The sequence below is a fragment of the Wallemia mellicola genome, assembly GCF_000263375.1.
Source record: "Wallemia mellicola CBS 633.66 unplaced genomic scaffold WALSEscaffold_11, whole genome shotgun sequence".
Taxonomy (NCBI): Eukaryota; Fungi; Basidiomycota; class Wallemiomycetes; order Wallemiales; family Wallemiaceae; genus Wallemia; species Wallemia mellicola.
The window spans coordinates 227265-242386 of record NW_006531968.1 but is presented as its reverse complement, the minus strand read 5'-3'; the positions used below and the strand labels follow the sequence as shown (position 1 = coordinate 242386).

General features: G+C 39.8%; 10 protein-coding genes across 10 annotated transcripts; 3 read left to right on the top strand and 7 right to left on the bottom strand.

Moving 5' to 3' along the window:
• Window positions 1-136: 136 nt before the first annotated feature.
• On the bottom strand, window positions 137-971 carry WALSEDRAFT_69198 (hypothetical protein; the record flags this gene model as incomplete). The annotated part of the gene is made up of 3 exons (XM_006958642.1): window positions 137-270; window positions 318-749; window positions 800-971. 3 exons carry the CDS (start codon window positions 969-971, stop codon window positions 137-139), a joined length of 738 nt encoding a protein of 245 aa, XP_006958704.1.
• Window positions 896-2529, top strand: WALSEDRAFT_54665 (argininosuccinate lyase). The gene is made up of 3 exons (XM_006958641.1): window positions 896-1001; window positions 1051-1114; window positions 1160-2529. The coding sequence occupies exons 1-3, from the start codon at window positions 995-997 to the stop codon at window positions 2478-2480; spliced, it is 1392 nt and encodes a 463-aa protein (XP_006958703.1). The 5' UTR covers window positions 896-994; the 3' UTR covers window positions 2481-2529.
• WALSEDRAFT_69196 (hypothetical protein) lies at window positions 2526-4897 on the bottom strand. The gene is made up of 2 exons (XM_006958640.1): window positions 4230-4897; window positions 2526-4182 (listed from the first exon to the last, which is right to left on the bottom strand). Exons 1-2 carry the CDS (start codon window positions 4245-4247, stop codon window positions 2638-2640), a joined length of 1563 nt encoding a protein of 520 aa, XP_006958702.1. The 5' UTR covers window positions 4248-4897; the 3' UTR covers window positions 2526-2637.
• On the bottom strand, window positions 4269-5489 carry WALSEDRAFT_32797 (NADH-quinone oxidoreductase). The gene is made up of 6 exons (XM_006958639.1): window positions 5453-5489; window positions 5210-5407; window positions 5152-5165; window positions 4875-4905; window positions 4774-4788; window positions 4269-4685 (listed from the first exon to the last, which is right to left on the bottom strand). The coding sequence occupies exons 2-6, from the start codon at window positions 5400-5402 to the stop codon at window positions 4318-4320; spliced, it is 621 nt and encodes a 206-aa protein (XP_006958701.1). The 5' UTR covers window positions 5403-5407; window positions 5453-5489; the 3' UTR covers window positions 4269-4317.
• A 997-nt stretch (window positions 5490-6486) lies between these two features.
• WALSEDRAFT_69195 (hypothetical protein) lies at window positions 6487-7141 on the bottom strand. The gene is made up of 5 exons (XM_006958638.1): window positions 6875-7141; window positions 6823-6828; window positions 6699-6772; window positions 6640-6652; window positions 6487-6595 (listed from the first exon to the last, which is right to left on the bottom strand). Exons 1-5 carry the CDS (start codon window positions 7129-7131, stop codon window positions 6529-6531), a joined length of 417 nt encoding a protein of 138 aa, XP_006958700.1. The 5' UTR covers window positions 7132-7141; the 3' UTR covers window positions 6487-6528.
• WALSEDRAFT_60540 (hypothetical protein) lies at window positions 7106-7709 on the bottom strand. The gene has a single exon (XM_006958637.1). It carries the CDS (start codon window positions 7531-7533, stop codon window positions 7357-7359), a length of 177 nt encoding a protein of 58 aa, XP_006958699.1. The 5' UTR covers window positions 7534-7709; the 3' UTR covers window positions 7106-7356.
• A 753-nt stretch (window positions 7710-8462) lies between these two features.
• Window positions 8463-10885, top strand: WALSEDRAFT_32795 (kinase-like protein). The gene is made up of 4 exons (XM_006958636.1): window positions 8463-9017; window positions 9059-9533; window positions 9579-9795; window positions 9840-10885. Exons 1-4 carry the CDS (start codon window positions 8978-8980, stop codon window positions 10605-10607), a joined length of 1500 nt encoding a protein of 499 aa, XP_006958698.1. The 5' UTR covers window positions 8463-8977; the 3' UTR covers window positions 10608-10885.
• On the bottom strand, window positions 9577-11838 carry WALSEDRAFT_57655 (hypothetical protein; the record flags this gene model as incomplete). Its single annotated transcript, XM_006958635.1, has 2 exons — window positions 9577-11662; window positions 11708-11838. The coding sequence occupies 2 exons, from the start codon at window positions 11836-11838 to the stop codon at window positions 10957-10959; spliced, it is 837 nt and encodes a 278-aa protein (XP_006958697.1). The 3' UTR covers window positions 9577-10956.
• On the top strand, window positions 11823-13165 carry WALSEDRAFT_60539 (hypothetical protein). Its single transcript, XM_006958634.1, has 4 exons — window positions 11823-12419; window positions 12463-12560; window positions 12604-12823; window positions 12874-13165. The coding sequence occupies exons 1-4, from the start codon at window positions 11856-11858 to the stop codon at window positions 13084-13086; spliced, it is 1095 nt and encodes a 364-aa protein (XP_006958696.1). The 5' UTR covers window positions 11823-11855; the 3' UTR covers window positions 13087-13165.
• Window positions 13166-13339: 174 nt separating this feature from the next.
• WALSEDRAFT_69192 (hypothetical protein) lies at window positions 13340-15076 on the bottom strand (the record flags this gene model as incomplete). The annotated part of the gene is made up of 2 exons (XM_006958633.1): window positions 13340-13749; window positions 13796-15076. 2 exons carry the CDS (start codon window positions 15074-15076, stop codon window positions 13444-13446), a joined length of 1587 nt encoding a protein of 528 aa, XP_006958695.1. The 3' UTR covers window positions 13340-13443.
• Window positions 15077-15122: the final 46 nt, after the last annotated feature.

Here is a 15122-nt window from a genome sequence, read left to right as displayed (position 1 = left end):
AAAATGAGATTTTTAGTCATTTGTTCTGTCTTCTCGCTTATCTTACCATTAAGTGAACTTGGAGGGAGTTAAGAAAGAGTCCCGAAAGTAAAATACATTTATGAACATATATAATATACAAATTCTTATACTTAAATCACTGCTTATTCCAGTATTCCTCATTTAACCATCTCGCTCGTAGCGATGGTACATATTGGAAACACAACTCGTTGAAACTGTTAATGAGGTCATCAGGTGGGTTAGGAAGATTGTTAGATTCTGAAAATGTTACTACTTCTTTGTTAGAAAAGGCAAATTTTCATCGTCGAGTTACTCACGGAATTTTGAGACAAGGCTGACATTTCCTTTGTCTTTCTGTCGATTTGAGTACAGTGAGAGATCATTACCGAGGAGTACTACGGTGGATAGCTTATCAGCGCTCCAGTAGCTACTCAGCGTGGCTTCATAGAGTACTTTATCGCAATGGGGCATATAAAGGAACGTATTACAGTTATTATTAGTGTGTATACTATCGCTATCTTGTATATAATCATATCCGAACTGCTTAACGAAGTCTTTATCAGTTTCCGTGCAGACAGGATCATAGAGGCTGACGTTGTTAGGTGCAATTTGTAACTTTTCTATAATGTACTCCAATAAAACGAGCTGATCGACTGCATTCCTGTTATCTTCAAAACTTCCCAATCCGAGTGCAATTATTTTAGCGGGTGTAGGCCAATTATCGCTGGATATAACGCTATCAAATGTATCTAGAAGGAATATTTAGCGGGTGTTATTTGGTAAGCAGCGCAAAACGCACGTTGTACACCTTTAAACCAGTCAGACTGTTTAATGACATTTCTACGGTGATACAAGGCTCCCGTTAGTTTGTCATTTGAATTTACTTCAAGGTTTATTGGAAGTTGATTTTTATTCCTTCTATTTCCACCTTTAGATTTCGGTTTATAGGCTTTATATTTAAAACCGTCCATGTCTTCTCTCTTGAAACGCAACTATGTCGAGTGAGTTTGAATATATCGAGAAATATAAAATATTTACAAATCAATTCAGACGAAGAACATTTTACAAAGCAGAAGCTATGGGGTGGTAGATTTACAGGTGAAACCGACCCTTTGTGAGTGTAATAATGACTCACAAACTAGTTTTCTAATGGGTTCAGAATGCACGCATACAACCAATCACTCAGCTACGACAAAAGGATGTACGCTGCAGATGTACATGGTTCAAAGGCCTACGCTAGAGCTTTAGCAAGGATTGGCGTTCTTACAAACGAAGAAGCCGATAAAATACACAGCGGTTTAGACGCAGTAAAGAACGAATGGGAAACTAATACCTTCAAGATACACCCACAGGATGAAGATATTCACACCGCTAATGAGCGTCGCTTGACAGAAATCATTGGTTCCGTTGCCGGAAAATTGCACACCGGACGTTCACGCAACGACCAAGTCGTCACTGATGTCAGACTCTGGCTTCTTGAACAAACAGCTTTAGTTGAGGGCTACTTGAAGGAGCTTATTGGTGTTATCAGTAACAGAGCTGATAAGGAAATAGACGTTCTCATGCCAGGATACACACATCTTCAACCAGCTCAACCAATTAGATGGTCACATTGGCTCTGCTCACACGCTTTCTCATTCGCAAACGATTTAGAGCGCCTCAGAGACCTTATTCCTCGTCTTAACAAGTCCCCACTCGGTTGTGGTGCCCTCGCAGGACATCCTTTCTCAATTGATAGGGAAACCCTTGCTTCTGATTTAGGCTTCAAAGGCGTTATCGAAAACTCTATGAACGGTGTAGCAGACCGTGACTTTATCGTCGAATGGCTCATGTGGGCAACTTTGACACTCACTCATATGTCCAGATTCGCTGAAGATTTGATCATTTACTCTACTTCTGAGTTTGGCTTCGTTACTGCTTCAGATGCTTACAGCACAGGTAGCTCAATCATGCCACAAAAGAAAAACCCAGATAGTTTAGAACTTCTTAGAGGTAAAAGTGGTAGAATCTTTGGTCAAATGACTGGTTTCTTAATGAGTCTTAAGGGTTTGCCATCTACCTACAACAAGGATCTTCAAGAAGACAAGGAACCACTCTTTGACTGCGTCGATTCAATGAAAGCCAGTTTGCAAATTGCAACCGGTGTTATATCCACACTCAATATCCATCCTGAAAACATGAAGAAATCACTTGGAATGGACATGTTGGCTACTGACTTAGCCGACTACTTGGTCAGAAAGGGTGTTCCATTTAGAGAAACTCACCACATTTCTGGTAGATGTGTCGCATTCGCGGAAAGCAAGAAAATCCAACTTTCAGAGATTACTCTTGAGCAACTTCAAGAGATTGACAGCAGATTCACCGAGGATGTCATGAAGGTATGGGACTTTGAAGCCTCAGTAGACCGTAGAAACGCCATCGGTGGTACTGCAAGAAGTGCCGTCGAACGTCAAGTCAAGGTCCTCCAAAGTCTCTTATAAGGGAACATATGATTAATTAAATAATCTATCTAATGTAATTAAAAACGGGTATATATATGTAAAATTCTTTATCTCTAAACAAAAGATTCATAAATGAGCGTATATAGTTGGTAAAATAAAAAAAAAGATAAGTGAAATAAAAGTCCGTATTTGCGCGTTATGGTGATATTGGTATATTCTTTACACTACTACCACTGCTTCCAAAGCTTAAAAATGAAGTTGTACGTTTATTCGCTAGTTTTTGCAAGTTACTTGAAGTTGACCGGGAATTCTCTAATTCGAAAGACGGTCTATCGCTTGGTGTATCATTTGGTATATTATTTTGTTGATGTGGTAATAAAACTCTCGTTCTTGGGGAAGCAACCGGTGCTTCATCAGTCTCACCACTTAGGAATCTCATTGAAGGTGGTGGTGGAAGTGGACTACGGACATCCTCCTTCTCCGCTTGCTGTTTTAATTCCAACAAACTACCCTCTCGTTGTCTGTCGTCGAAACTTGGTGATCCAACAACTGATCTGTTGCTCAAGTGTGCATTACTTGTTGACTTACCCCGTATTCTATTCCAAAGTCCTCTAATTCCCTTCTTCTTCTTCTTCTCAGATTTGTTATCCTCGTTTAGACTTTTCGAAGAGGAATTGTGCCACATTTCCATTCCATTGACTGAGTTCGCGCGCTGGTTGTTGCCATTGTGGCCATCCTTATCTAGTCCAATATGCATGTCGACCATTGATCCTGAGGGTAATCCTGAAGCCACGCTAGTAGCTGCGCTTCTGTTGGAATGCTTGAAAAACAAACTAAATGGCCTTTTGTGCACCGATGCAGGTGAAGCTATTGTCGATTGCGGCGAGTGTGGTACTTCTAGCTGCTGTGATGATTTAGGTACATCAGTAACGGTGGTTAATGGTCTAGCTGCTGTTGATCTGATGACCTTCTTCTGTCCATAGTTTGTTATTTGATTGGCTGCATCTGTTGGTAATGGTGGTGCATTTGCCAAACTAATTGCAAGATTTTGTTTAGATGTTCTATTGGTATTGGTAGCAGCGCCAGACTCGCTCAATCTCCGGCGTCGCTGTTGTGTGCGCTCCTCTATAGGTGGAGACGTCTTTTGTGAGGAGAGCGAAGAGGTTGACGGATACTTCAATATTTTATCGAGCGTCTTATCTATCGAATTGTCAACGTTGTTTCTATTAACTTGCTCTTGAACGTATATTTTCAAATTCGTCACTCTATAATTTGACACTGGAGGGTTTATAGTCGTCCACTTTGTGAGATTTTCCTCTGTGACTTCATCCTGAGGCTTTAAGCCTGCTCTTTCTGTGGTGTCTATCCCGTTTTGCTCCTGTAAGGACCACAACGCTAGGGCTTTTTCGACGTCTTTGTCCGAGTTACGCTTCCAGACAGCTGGAGAAACGTCAACGTCTGCCATATCCCTATCCCTCATCATACACTCTAAGCAAATTTCTTGAGGCGGTTTCGTAGCTTTCTTTGGCTGTTCCGGGGCTGCAGCTTGCGGCTCTGCTGGCAGAACGGGCTGTGCGTCACGCTTGAGGTCAAGAGGAGCTGGATTGTCGGGGTATAAAGGAGGGGGATCGTTATTGACGTTCGCCTTTGGTGATTTGCTGAGTCTGTCGTATTTGATGGACCTCAGCGAGGTATTCGCAGGGAGGAGGCTCTCTGGCATCTGCGGCGGCGACAATTGGGACTGCTGTCTATTAACTGGCTGTAGATTCCTCTTATCTAAATACTCACGCCGTTCCCGTTCTCCATTATGATGGTCGCTCGAGTGTAAGTTTAAAGATAATGAAATAAAAAAGAAATTACAAAATGCTATTATTATTTACTTTCTGTACCAAAGTGTCGCTGTACGGTTTCTTCTGATCTTCCTCTGTAATTGTAACATCGCGTACAAGAGCGCCTCAGCAGTTGGTGGACATCCAGGTGAGTACACGTCGACTGGTACAATTCTGTCGCAACCACGGACGACGGAGTATGAGTAGTGGTAGTATCCACCTCCGTTGGCGCAACTTCCCATACTAATAACCCAACGTGGTTCCGGCATTTGGTCGTAGACTTTACGTAAAGCTGGTGCCATCTTGTTCGTGAGTGTACCAGCAACAATCATCAAATCTGACTGTCTTGGTGACGCACGGAAAACAACACCCAATCTATCTTGATCGTAACGCGCTGTAGCCATATGCATCATCTCTGAAATTTTTGTTAGAAGTGCACTTAGATGGACTGAAGGGGCAGCAATTTGGGAGCCATTACTGCACCTCTTCTATTGATAACTCACCAATAGCGCAACATGCTGGAAAGTGTTGTCAGCTTTTGATCCAAATACACCCAGAAACCTCGCAAAGACAGTCTGCAAGGTCTCCTTCGTTAGAAACTCACCTAAACCGAAAGTCATTGGCCACAATGATCCCTGTTTTCTGTTAGCAACTTTACAACTAATTGGAGGTGTTCTGAGTGGTTCGTGAGTGGATGGCGATTAGGCTATCATCTAGCCCGGGTGAAAAGATAAATATAGTGTTGAAAGGAGAAATGAGGACAACAGCAAAGCTATTGGGAAGATATCTCTGCCATATTATTCTCCAAATTCACCGAGTTGTACGCTCAAGAAGACATCCCAAGAGACACCAGAAGCTCAGAACACCAAAGAAAGACTTACAGTTTGTCCCCAGTCTGTATTTAATTAGCCCTGTAGAGTTATTTTCATGAAGACTTACTTTTGACTTTGTCGAGAGTTGTAAGAGCGTATTCGACACCATTCCTTGGAGTTTCTAAGCTGAGCTGGTTAGAGCCCTCTTGTGCAATTCTAGTGGCTGGAATTGGGCGACTAGCTTCAAGATCTTGTCCAGCGATTGATCTCGTCGTGGCAAAGGAACGGGCTAAGGCAAGGCCATAGCTAGGAGCCTTCATTTGAGCTGTATAGATTTTAATATCGTATTGACGACTAGCGAGTCTCCTACATTTGCTAAGAATTGACAACATCATAAAAGCACTTCACTGATTCGCTCAAAGTGCTCTCTACCCAGTTCAACTACGATCAAATAAAAAATCATAAAATTATTTCAACTAATGCACTTCCATTATAAACCTCAATATCTAATTGCCATATATTCGCTTGTCTCTTCTTAGTGCCACACTTTGACGCGTCTGGGTAGTTGTCTGAACTCGGTAGGTTATCCAAAGATCACTTTATCGATGGAATAGAATTGAAAGTAACACTTGTAGCAAAACAATGCTACATTTATTACACTTATTTGTCTCTATCATGCTTAGGATTCTCGAGAAATTTTTATCTCTGTCAATCATTTTCATAGAACATCAAAAGGGTGAATTAAAATCCACATATACCATCTATCACTTGATGATAATTTTACATATACTTAAGATCATTAGTTTTTGTGTAAATGCGGATGTTGTTTCATTATGACCTTAACATTGGATATATAAGTAGAGTCTGTGATAAACTGCATGTAAAATATTTTGCCTCATATACGACACGTTTTCTACATGTTACCTACCACACTGTAAAGGTGGTACATTCTTTACCTTATTTCATGTTACATGGCTGTGAGATTCTTTGTTTAGCTTTGCAATTACAACTCAAATGTGTTACTTATACGCGAGGAGCTAAAAATTACCCAGTCAGACTATAGAGTATTATTACATGCATCCATATATAAATTACCAGTTGGATGTATAACGATAATTGCAATACTAGAAGAATTGGAACTCCTACAAATGCATCAAAATTAGGGATGCACTTCTTCTTCTACATAAAGTTAGATATGGAGAACCGATCAACGCGTAGATCTTAGTCAACTAGCGATATTATCTCTTAGCTTTTCGCCTCCTCAGTGAGGGATACTGGAATAGTGACTGTATGCTGGGTTTGGTGTATAGAACCCACTACATAGCTAGTATCCTGCATTTATTAAACATTGATACTATTGTAAAAACACTTTACTGTTTGCTCAAGATTTTACCATCTTAGACAACCTTTCCGAATAAATTTATCAATATGTACAATCTTTGGAGTCTAAGGAATGATAGTACAGCAGATTTTGCGGGTGTGTGGCAAATGTCTAAACTCTGTGAGATAGATTCTGAAATGTGTGTTAGTTGTATTCTAATGAGGAAAGTAACTGACCCTTGCCAAGTGCCTGTAGTACTTGTTAGACAACAATATAAAGATACGATGAGACCTACCAAGCGCTAAATTTCCGTTTGTGATTGGGATTGTTAAGCTAGGGCCAATGAGAGAGGTCTTTGTATGAGAGACGCTTCATGCAATAGTTAATAATGCATGGACGATATAATGTATTCTACATACGAGTCACTATATCATAGTTAGCTTATACTCTCAATGGTATCATTTCACCCACTCTGGACCTTCGTCGACATGCTCCCAAGGCAGGGATTCAGGAACTACTCTATCCAAAGCCATGTCCATATCAGTACGTACTGTGTAGTCAAAGTTCTCATTAATTGTGAGTGCAGCTGAGGTGTGTTTGATGAACAAATTGAGAAGACCAACTTGAGTGTTAGAAATACCATCTCTGAGCTGGTTAACTACCTCTTCAGTGACGAGGTGGCATCCTTTTGAGCGCTTATTGAGTGTGATAGTTTTCTGGTAAGGCATCTTGTGTGATGGCTAACAATAGAGAACTAATGAGAGCCCAAGGAGAGCTAAAAATGCATTCAAAGACATACAAATAACGTTATAGCTTTAAATTAGTTTATATGGTCGTTTAAAACTATAGGAAGCACAAGTTTCTCTATGATGTCATCGCTAATATTTGGAATTTGACATTTAGAGGACTTCTGGGTGGGTTGGGAATGTAAGAAGCTCGAAATACCAGTGAAGTCACCGCGTGCCACGTTGGCCGAAACCGAGGCCTTTGAATGTGCGAGAACTCGCTGGACAGTATATACAGACTAGACTAGAATGTGAGCAACTAGAGTTAGTCTCAGACTGAGGTCTAGAATGGCTGATATGACAAGGTAAAGACCCTCGTCTTTGATAGAGCCAGGGATTACGCATTTAGAACGTCCAGCACCCTGAAATTGGTACCCTCATAATGTGGTAGTGGGAGAAACTAAAACATGAATGTCTCATAAAGTTGAATAAATAGTCTACAGTTTTTAACGTCATTTATGTACTACGAATAAGGTTTTGACAGTATTTTAGTTGGGGCGTAAAATTATCAGGGAAAGCCGAAAAGCGAGTTTCTAAAGCATTTATTGTATAAATATATTTAATTTACGCGTTGATATCTTTTTTTGTCTAAATTTATACAATCTGAGGTTTGATCAAATCGCGTTCTACTTGAGTTCCATCACTTGAATCATCACCTCCATCCAACAATAAAATAAAATACAAAATACACAGTAATGAAATATGCTGGCAACGCCTTCACGTAAGCTAAGTATAGCTACAACGCCGTCGTTGCATCAGATGCAACAGTCGCCTTCCACCAGTTCCACGCAATCAGACGACGATATACTCGATGAGACTTACTCGTTCTTCAACTCTTCCAGCCAATCATCAGCCAGCTCCGATGTACACACACTCCAGTGTTGCTTCCCCTCCGGGCTTTCCTCAGAATCCATCCGTTCACTTAAGAACACCCCGGCTCAGACAAAATCAATCCAGCCTTCATTCGATCAATTAGTTAAAACAGCCCCACCGAACAACTCTTTCAATAAGTATTTAAATTCCTTACGTTCGCCTCCTGAACCGTCAGCGAGTCCGCCACCATCACAACGCCCGAGAAAAATAGTTTCAATTGATAAACTACCATTCAGATCAAGATCTTCAACTAGCCACTCTATGACCCCTCTTAGCCCGTCTGAAAGGCCTTCAAGAAGGGGTTCTTTACGTTCGAATAACTCAGATCACGCTATACAAAATATCAAAAGACCCTCAAAGAAATTCACCATACCATCCACTTCAAACCCACCAAATTCAGTCGCCGCTCCCCAAAGAGCGCGTAACGTATTCCCCTCACCAGATCCACCAACGCGGGCCTCATTCCCATTACAACCAACTTCATACGCAAGCGCAAGACCCCTCCAAGCCGCTTTCCAAGCCCCTTCAACTCTCATGTCAAAAAGATCAAAACCATCAAGGAATTCAAACGTCGGTTCAGGAGGTTCTCCTGCTTGTATGCCAGATACTCCAGCAAAACCATCAGCATTTGCAGCTAAAGCGCAGGCTGACTTATCACAGTCTTTGCCAGCTCAGCAAACTAAAAACCGTACAAACTTTTTTGGAAAATCAGCAAAAAGACTTAGTTTGAATTTAGCCCTTGCCGCCAACTCACCTTCGAAAGATGAATCAACGGTAGAACAAAATTTAAACCCAGGTAGAGGAAGAGGAAGGATGGCAATTCTTCGTCGTAGTTCAGCTTTAAGTTTGGGTAGTAATCGCACTGGTGCATCTAGCGACAGTGACGGTAGCCCTAACACCAGAAAAGCTATTGAGGATGAATGTCCTACCCCAAAATGTAGATTTTTTGAATGTAAGTTTTCAAAAAATTGTATCACACCACTAACTCGTTTTCAAGCTAACGGCAATACCGGTAATTCACCTACACCATCATCCAAAGTAGCTACACCTACTTCAAAAACTTCAAAACTTACTAGACGTGCATCACAACTTTTTGATAGAGCTTCAAACCCATTATCATCATCACCAGATCACTCTCTTGGATCAAGTCCAACTTCACCAAGACGTCCGTCACTTTTCTCTTCCCTTAGAAGTACGAAAGACAAAACAAGATCGATGTCGTCAATGTCTCAATTTATAAGAAGACGCTCATCTTCTAAATTAAGCATATCATCAAAAGCACAAAGGTCATCAGAAGATAATGAGAAAGAAAAAGAAATTGAAGGTAAATTCGAGAAAGAATTTTTCATCATTTCAGAACTCGGTAAAGGTGAATTCAGTGAGGCATTCATAGCTTGCAAACGAGACGAAGCTTATAGTGGTAAAATGTACGCCATCAAACGTGGCAAACCTTTCGAAGGTGGACGCGATAGGTGAGTAGTTTTTAAATGTAGGACACAGAATTTAACAGGCATCAGATTACGACAACTAAATGAACCAGTTACGCTTTCCAAGTTACCCGAACATCCAAATATTATCAAATTAAACGATTATTGGGAAGATAACAATAGACTTTATATCCAAACGGAATTATGTGAAAAGGGCTCCCTGAATGTTTTCCTTGATGATTATGGAATGCACTTCGAAAGATTAGAAGAAACTCGTGTTTGGAAGATTTTAGGAGATATCGCAGAGGTGAGTGGGATATTACTCCAATCAACATTCTAACGATCTTTTAGGGAGTGAAATTCTTGCATGCATGTGGAATTTGGCATCTCGATCTCAAACCAGCCAATATCTTTGTTACTGCAAATGGTACTCTTAGAATAGGCGACTTTGGATTAGCTGTTCAAGAATCTCAATTAAAGTCATCAACCCAGTATAAGAATCTACCAAAGCGGCGAAAGTCTTCTGAACCGGATGCTGATCGTACGATGTTGACAACCGTACTTGAATCATCTGATGGTGTAGAGGAAGATGATATTAGCTTATACGCGGGTGATTTAGAAAGGGAAGGTGACAGAGAATATCTCGCTCCAGAAATCCTCCGAGGGAACTACAGTCATGCAGCAGATATCTTCTCATTAGGTTTGATCATATTAGAAGCTGCATGCAATATAGTTTTACCAGGTAATGGTGAACCATGGCAAAAATTACGTTCACTTGATTTCAGTGAATGTCCATTCGATAATTTATCATTAGCATTAGTCGATTTAATAAAAGCAATGCTAGACCCAAATCCTGAAAATAGACCATCAGCATATCAAATATTACAACATCCAATATTAAATAATGTGATTAAAAGACGTACTAAAGGTGCTTTGGAAGTTGAAGATGATGGTGCTTTCTTAGGGAATATCGTAGATTCTTTGACCATTGGAAATATAAATAAAGTACCACAACCATTACCACAGGCTAGTCTTATCGTTACAGATCAAGATGACATTAATAATCAAATTGTTAGTCGGTCAAGTACTGATGATAATTTGATGGATTTGGATAAATAAATTAAATCAAACAACAGCATTTTAACTTATACTTTATTCTGGCATTCCTCAACAATTTTTTAATAGAGCGTGTCAAAACATACGCTGTTTTTATATATCTTTCCTTGCTTCAACATAACAATTCGAACGATCTTTCAAACATTTTCAACTGACAATTTTACACTTAAATCACCTGGTTTTTTTCAACATATTTCATTAGCCTAACTTTTTCCTAGCTTTTTCAATCATTTCCAAATACACTACACTACACTCATTTTAACAACCTTTATCTGTAGCCCAGCGAAGCTTTTATGTTGTAAATTTCTTGCAGAAAATACATATTTTCCAATTTATACTACAGAACATTTATTTACTTTAACTTTTGAGTCTGCTTGTATGCTAATATACGCTCCTTCTTGGCGGCTTGCGTTTTCTTTTTCTCCTCTTTAGCTTTACGAAGGTCTTTCGGCATGGTGGTTTCTATTGTCTTAATTTGAGTGGGTATATAGATAGGATCGCCTTCTTCAGTCTGCCAAGGTGCTTTGAGTGTGTACTTTGATTCATCTTCCAATCGTCGACGTATTGTTTCAGCCAGTATGTGATTTTCTGTCAAGCCGACTACAGCAACTCTTTTAAGCTTTATAGAGACCGCGAGCGCTTCCTCACTACCTTTTGGAAGTTCAATTAACAAAACAGAACGTTTATGTTGTGTGTTTAGTGTTGATATTTGAATAGGTAAATGTGCTAATAATCGAGAAGGGTTAACATCATGCTTGCACGCGATCACAACTTTACACTTTGATGATTGGCCACTTTCAATGTCTCTAGTAACTGCGTTTATACCGAGTAGTGTTGATTCTGGTGTCGTAATGTTTTCTCTATCTTTTCCTTTCTCTGGATTGAGAGTAACGCTACCTTTATCCTTTAATTTTGCTTCCCTTCTTTCCTTTCTCAAAGCTCGCTTTTGTTCATCAGACAAAGGTGGATGTGTAAGTTCCTTCTTTTTAACGAAATCTGAGAAAAATGCTGTTAAATCTTTTAGAATAGCGTTAGACGTTGAAGGTGGTACACCAGGCCTATTTTATTAGCTTATATATCTATATAATGGAGAACAGACTCACCAATTGACATGATAAGGCGTATCTAATACAGTTTTAAACGCAGGCTTTCTATCTCCAGTACTCTGCTTTCCTTTGTTCCTCAATGAATGCTTATTCTTGACATTCCTAGCTGCTTGATCTTGGACGTCCATCGAGAAGATATTCAGAAATGGCTGGAGAGGCTTTTATCATTTTACTACGAGTGACTTTTTTAACAGTAGCTATTTATTCCATACTAAAATATAAATCACTATCTTCTGAGCTTGGTTATTGCGATAGCAGTAGTTTATCTAATCGAATACTTGATCAACGCGTTAAAGAATACGATGAATTAGCTAATAGTCCTGACGAGGCAGACGCTTTTTATAGCTTCCTACCAATACCTATGGAATGCACCCCTTGTCCTCAATACGCGATTTGTCAAGATGGTCATTTAAGAGAATGTGAAGCTGAATTTCTTCTCACTGATTCCTTACTCAGTCATATTCCATTCAGTAGCTTCTTCGATGGTATACCCTACTTTGGTTCTGTCGCTTTCCCTCCAAGATGTGAACCTGATTCAGAGAAACGCGCTTTAGCAGCAGACGTTGGCGTACATGTACTTTCTACATTAGAGAAACACAAGGGAAATGTCATATGCGGTGGTATTAAAAGACGCAAAGGTTTGAGTGATCAAGTTGCTTTTGGTTTGAAAGAGTCAGATGTACACGCGTTTATTTCTGCCTTGAAGGATGTAAGTTTTAGAAATCTATTGCCATAATCTAATTCTGTTACAGAAAAGCATATCTCAAACTGAATTCGATGAGATTTGGGCACTCGCTTTGAAAGATCTCGCTGATAATGAAGAACTCGATCGTCTCGTACAGGAAAATGGGTGGGTTTTAACTCTTTTCATTCTCATGTCTCACCATAATCAGGGACTCACTCATTATTGCTCGTAACGCTCAAATTGGTTTCAGTTGTAAAATCCGAATGAAGCTTGGATCAATTATCAAAAAGTGGAGATTGGAGTTTTTCACTCTCATCGCCTTGTTCTTTGGATATACTATGGCTTTGTCGAAGATAAGACGGTCGTCTGCTGACAAAAAGCGCGTAAAACAGCTTGTCCATTTGACCATTGAACAGGTTCGCGAAAGAGTTAGTGTCATATTATTCACAACGTTTTCCCTTCTCACACCTTCTCATAGGCATATAGACACATGGAAGACACCTCTATATCACCCTTCGTAATACCAGAACAAGTCAGAGATGAGGAACTTGCAGATGTTCACTCATCAACTGAAAGACAAAGACTTTGGTCACGCGTGAGGAAGATCGTTGAGAGCAATGCTAATATTCAAGTCAAACAGCTTGAATTAGAGGGAGAAATCACTGACGTATTTGAATGGAGGTCTAGTTAAGGACTCTTATAATACCATTTCTGTTAATATATAATATGTGCATGATTTTCATATAAGGGATGCTGTAAGGACAGAAGGCTAGCTGAACAAGGACTGTAATTCATCTAATTCATTTTCTGTGTTAGGAAACTGCTTATTATTCTTGATTAAGCATATCAACTTGCAAAGCCTTAGCGATTTCGTATCTTCACGAAGATGCTTTATAACAGATAAGTTACGTCACAAGCCTTCACAACGATAATGAGGAATCCGAATAAAAAGCAATGCATGAAAGAATAAAATACGTAACCTCTGCTTTATCTGCTACGACGCAGATTGACTTTTAAAGTTAAAATTACAACTATCTAGAAGAATAAATTAGAATTTTTGATGCACAAATGCAGGTAAGTTAGAGTTAGATTGTTCATTAAAATGGTCTTCACCGTCAAGTTGTAATTTAAGACCGGAAATTGAAGCTGCTCTCGACCTTGTGGCCGTTGGAGGATACTCATCTGGTGGTAAAGATGCACTTTTCTGCATTGGTGTTACTTGTGAATTCTCCCTTCTCCATCTTCTCTTAAGTGGACGTATTGTTGTTGCAGACCCTCGAGTGATAATTCCAATACAGACGACTGCCAATAAGATAACAACCTGAGCAATACTTAATCTTTTACCGACCATCACCTTGGGTGGAATTAGTGGACTATTATTCGAGTCTATTATAACCTACCTCAGATGTTAAATAGGAAACTTCAGATTTCAGTCTATCTCTCTCATCTTGTGTCTCCTTATGAGCCCGTTCGAGAGTTTTCATAGTTTCAGCCAATCTGACTTCATTCCTTAAAGCTAATGCTTCAACTTTTCCACTCAAACCCCGTTGAGCCAGTCTCGAATCTTTCAAAGCCCTGCTTAACATCTGTGATTGAGTTTCGAGAGTCGCTAGACGTTTATTGATGGTCCTATAAATTGACTCTCCAGCGTTAACTTGCGAGGGTGTTCTTTGCGGCTGCTGGTGTTGCTGTGAAGATGACTTTGTTGGCTCAAACTCACCGAAGTCAGTCTCATTGATATTCTTTAGATGAGCATTAGGTGGTGGACAAGCCGGTGAGATAAGATCCTCTTGATAGAGGGTTGTCTCAAACGCCTCTATTTCCTCAGGAGATACATAAATGTCATCTTGATACTGAGAATTCTCCAAAAATTTATGTAAATCTTCAAAATCGTCATGAACAACAATCGGTGTATCCTCTTTTGCATTGTTAACCGATTCAACATCTTCCTCCAATCTGAATGCTTCCATTTGGTCAACACCATAGACTCTAAGTAGTGATAATGGACAATAATACTCATTTCCGTAGTGATCTAAGAAATCTATGCGTAAATACCTGTAGAAATCTGGTGTAGGTCTTGGTAGCTGAAATGTTTGAACACCTCTGATATTCTTTGCTCTAAATTCACCGACAGTTAGCCAACCTTCATCAGAGACTGGCCAAGATCTTGAAACGCTAACTGTGAACTTCTTGAATGCGCCGGAGAAGAACTCATAGTTAGCAAGTTCAATAGTGTCTATTCTGATTTCATTACAGAGTTCAGTGATAACCCATCGCTTTGATGCATTACAGGGAGACAACATATAACGATCTTTCTTCTCTGATAGAATAGACGATGCACCTTTAGAATTTGGTGTTGATTGTAGAATAACAGCAGCGCAATCTGATGATGCATGGTTGAAACGATCTTTGAGTGGTGACGTTGGGATTGGTAGCGGTGCTGGGGGTGTGCTGGTAGGACCGAGCTCTAAATTTGGGAGGATTTCTAAGTCTAAGTTGTCGATACCTTCATTAGTAGGTAATTCCGTTGATAGTCTATCACTTTCGATAGCAACGTCAGCAATATCGTATATTGTGTGATTAGCTAAACAGCTTCCTGGCTTCTGACAACTATCTTGATCGTCTATTTCCAGTAAATTTGCTAGCGCTTTCGTAACGAAGAAGATCCAATTCAAATTCATAGGCTGGTCATGATAGTAGAAGAGAAGAAGGCATACAAGCAGTTAT

Coding starts and splice junctions, on each gene's coding strand:
- WALSEDRAFT_54665 (XM_006958641.1), top strand. Junction 1,115..1,159: donor ACAGGTGAAACCGACCCTTT/GTGAGTGTAATA, acceptor TAATGGGTTCAG/AATGCACGCATACAACCAAT.
- WALSEDRAFT_32797 (XM_006958639.1), bottom strand. CDS start 5,402: ATGAAGGCTCCTAGCTATGGCCTTGCCTTAGCCCGTTCCTTTGCCACG.
- WALSEDRAFT_69195 (XM_006958638.1), bottom strand. CDS start 7,131: ATGCCTTACCAGAAAACTATCACACTCAATAAGCGCTCAAAAGGATGC.
- WALSEDRAFT_60540 (XM_006958637.1), bottom strand. CDS start 7,533: ATGCGTAATCCCTGGCTCTATCAAAGACGAGGGTCTTTACCTTGTCAT.
- WALSEDRAFT_32795 (XM_006958636.1), top strand. CDS start 8,978: ATGAATGTCCTACCCCAAAATGTAGATTTTTTGAATGTAA. Junction 9,534..9,578: donor TTCGAAGGTGGACGCGATAG/GTGAGTAGTTTT, acceptor AACAGGCATCAG/ATTACGACAACTAAATGAAC. Junction 9,796..9,839: donor TTTTAGGAGATATCGCAGAG/GTGAGTGGGATA, acceptor ACGATCTTTTAG/GGAGTGAAATTCTTGCATGC.
- WALSEDRAFT_60539 (XM_006958634.1), top strand. CDS start 11,856: ATGGCTGGAGAGGCTTTTATCATTTTACTACGAGTGACTTTTTTAACA. Junction 12,561..12,603: donor CGTCTCGTACAGGAAAATGG/GTGGGTTTTAAC, acceptor CACCATAATCAG/GGACTCACTCATTATTGCTC. Junction 12,824..12,873: donor TTGAACAGGTTCGCGAAAGA/GTTAGTGTCATA, acceptor ACCTTCTCATAG/GCATATAGACACATGGAAGA.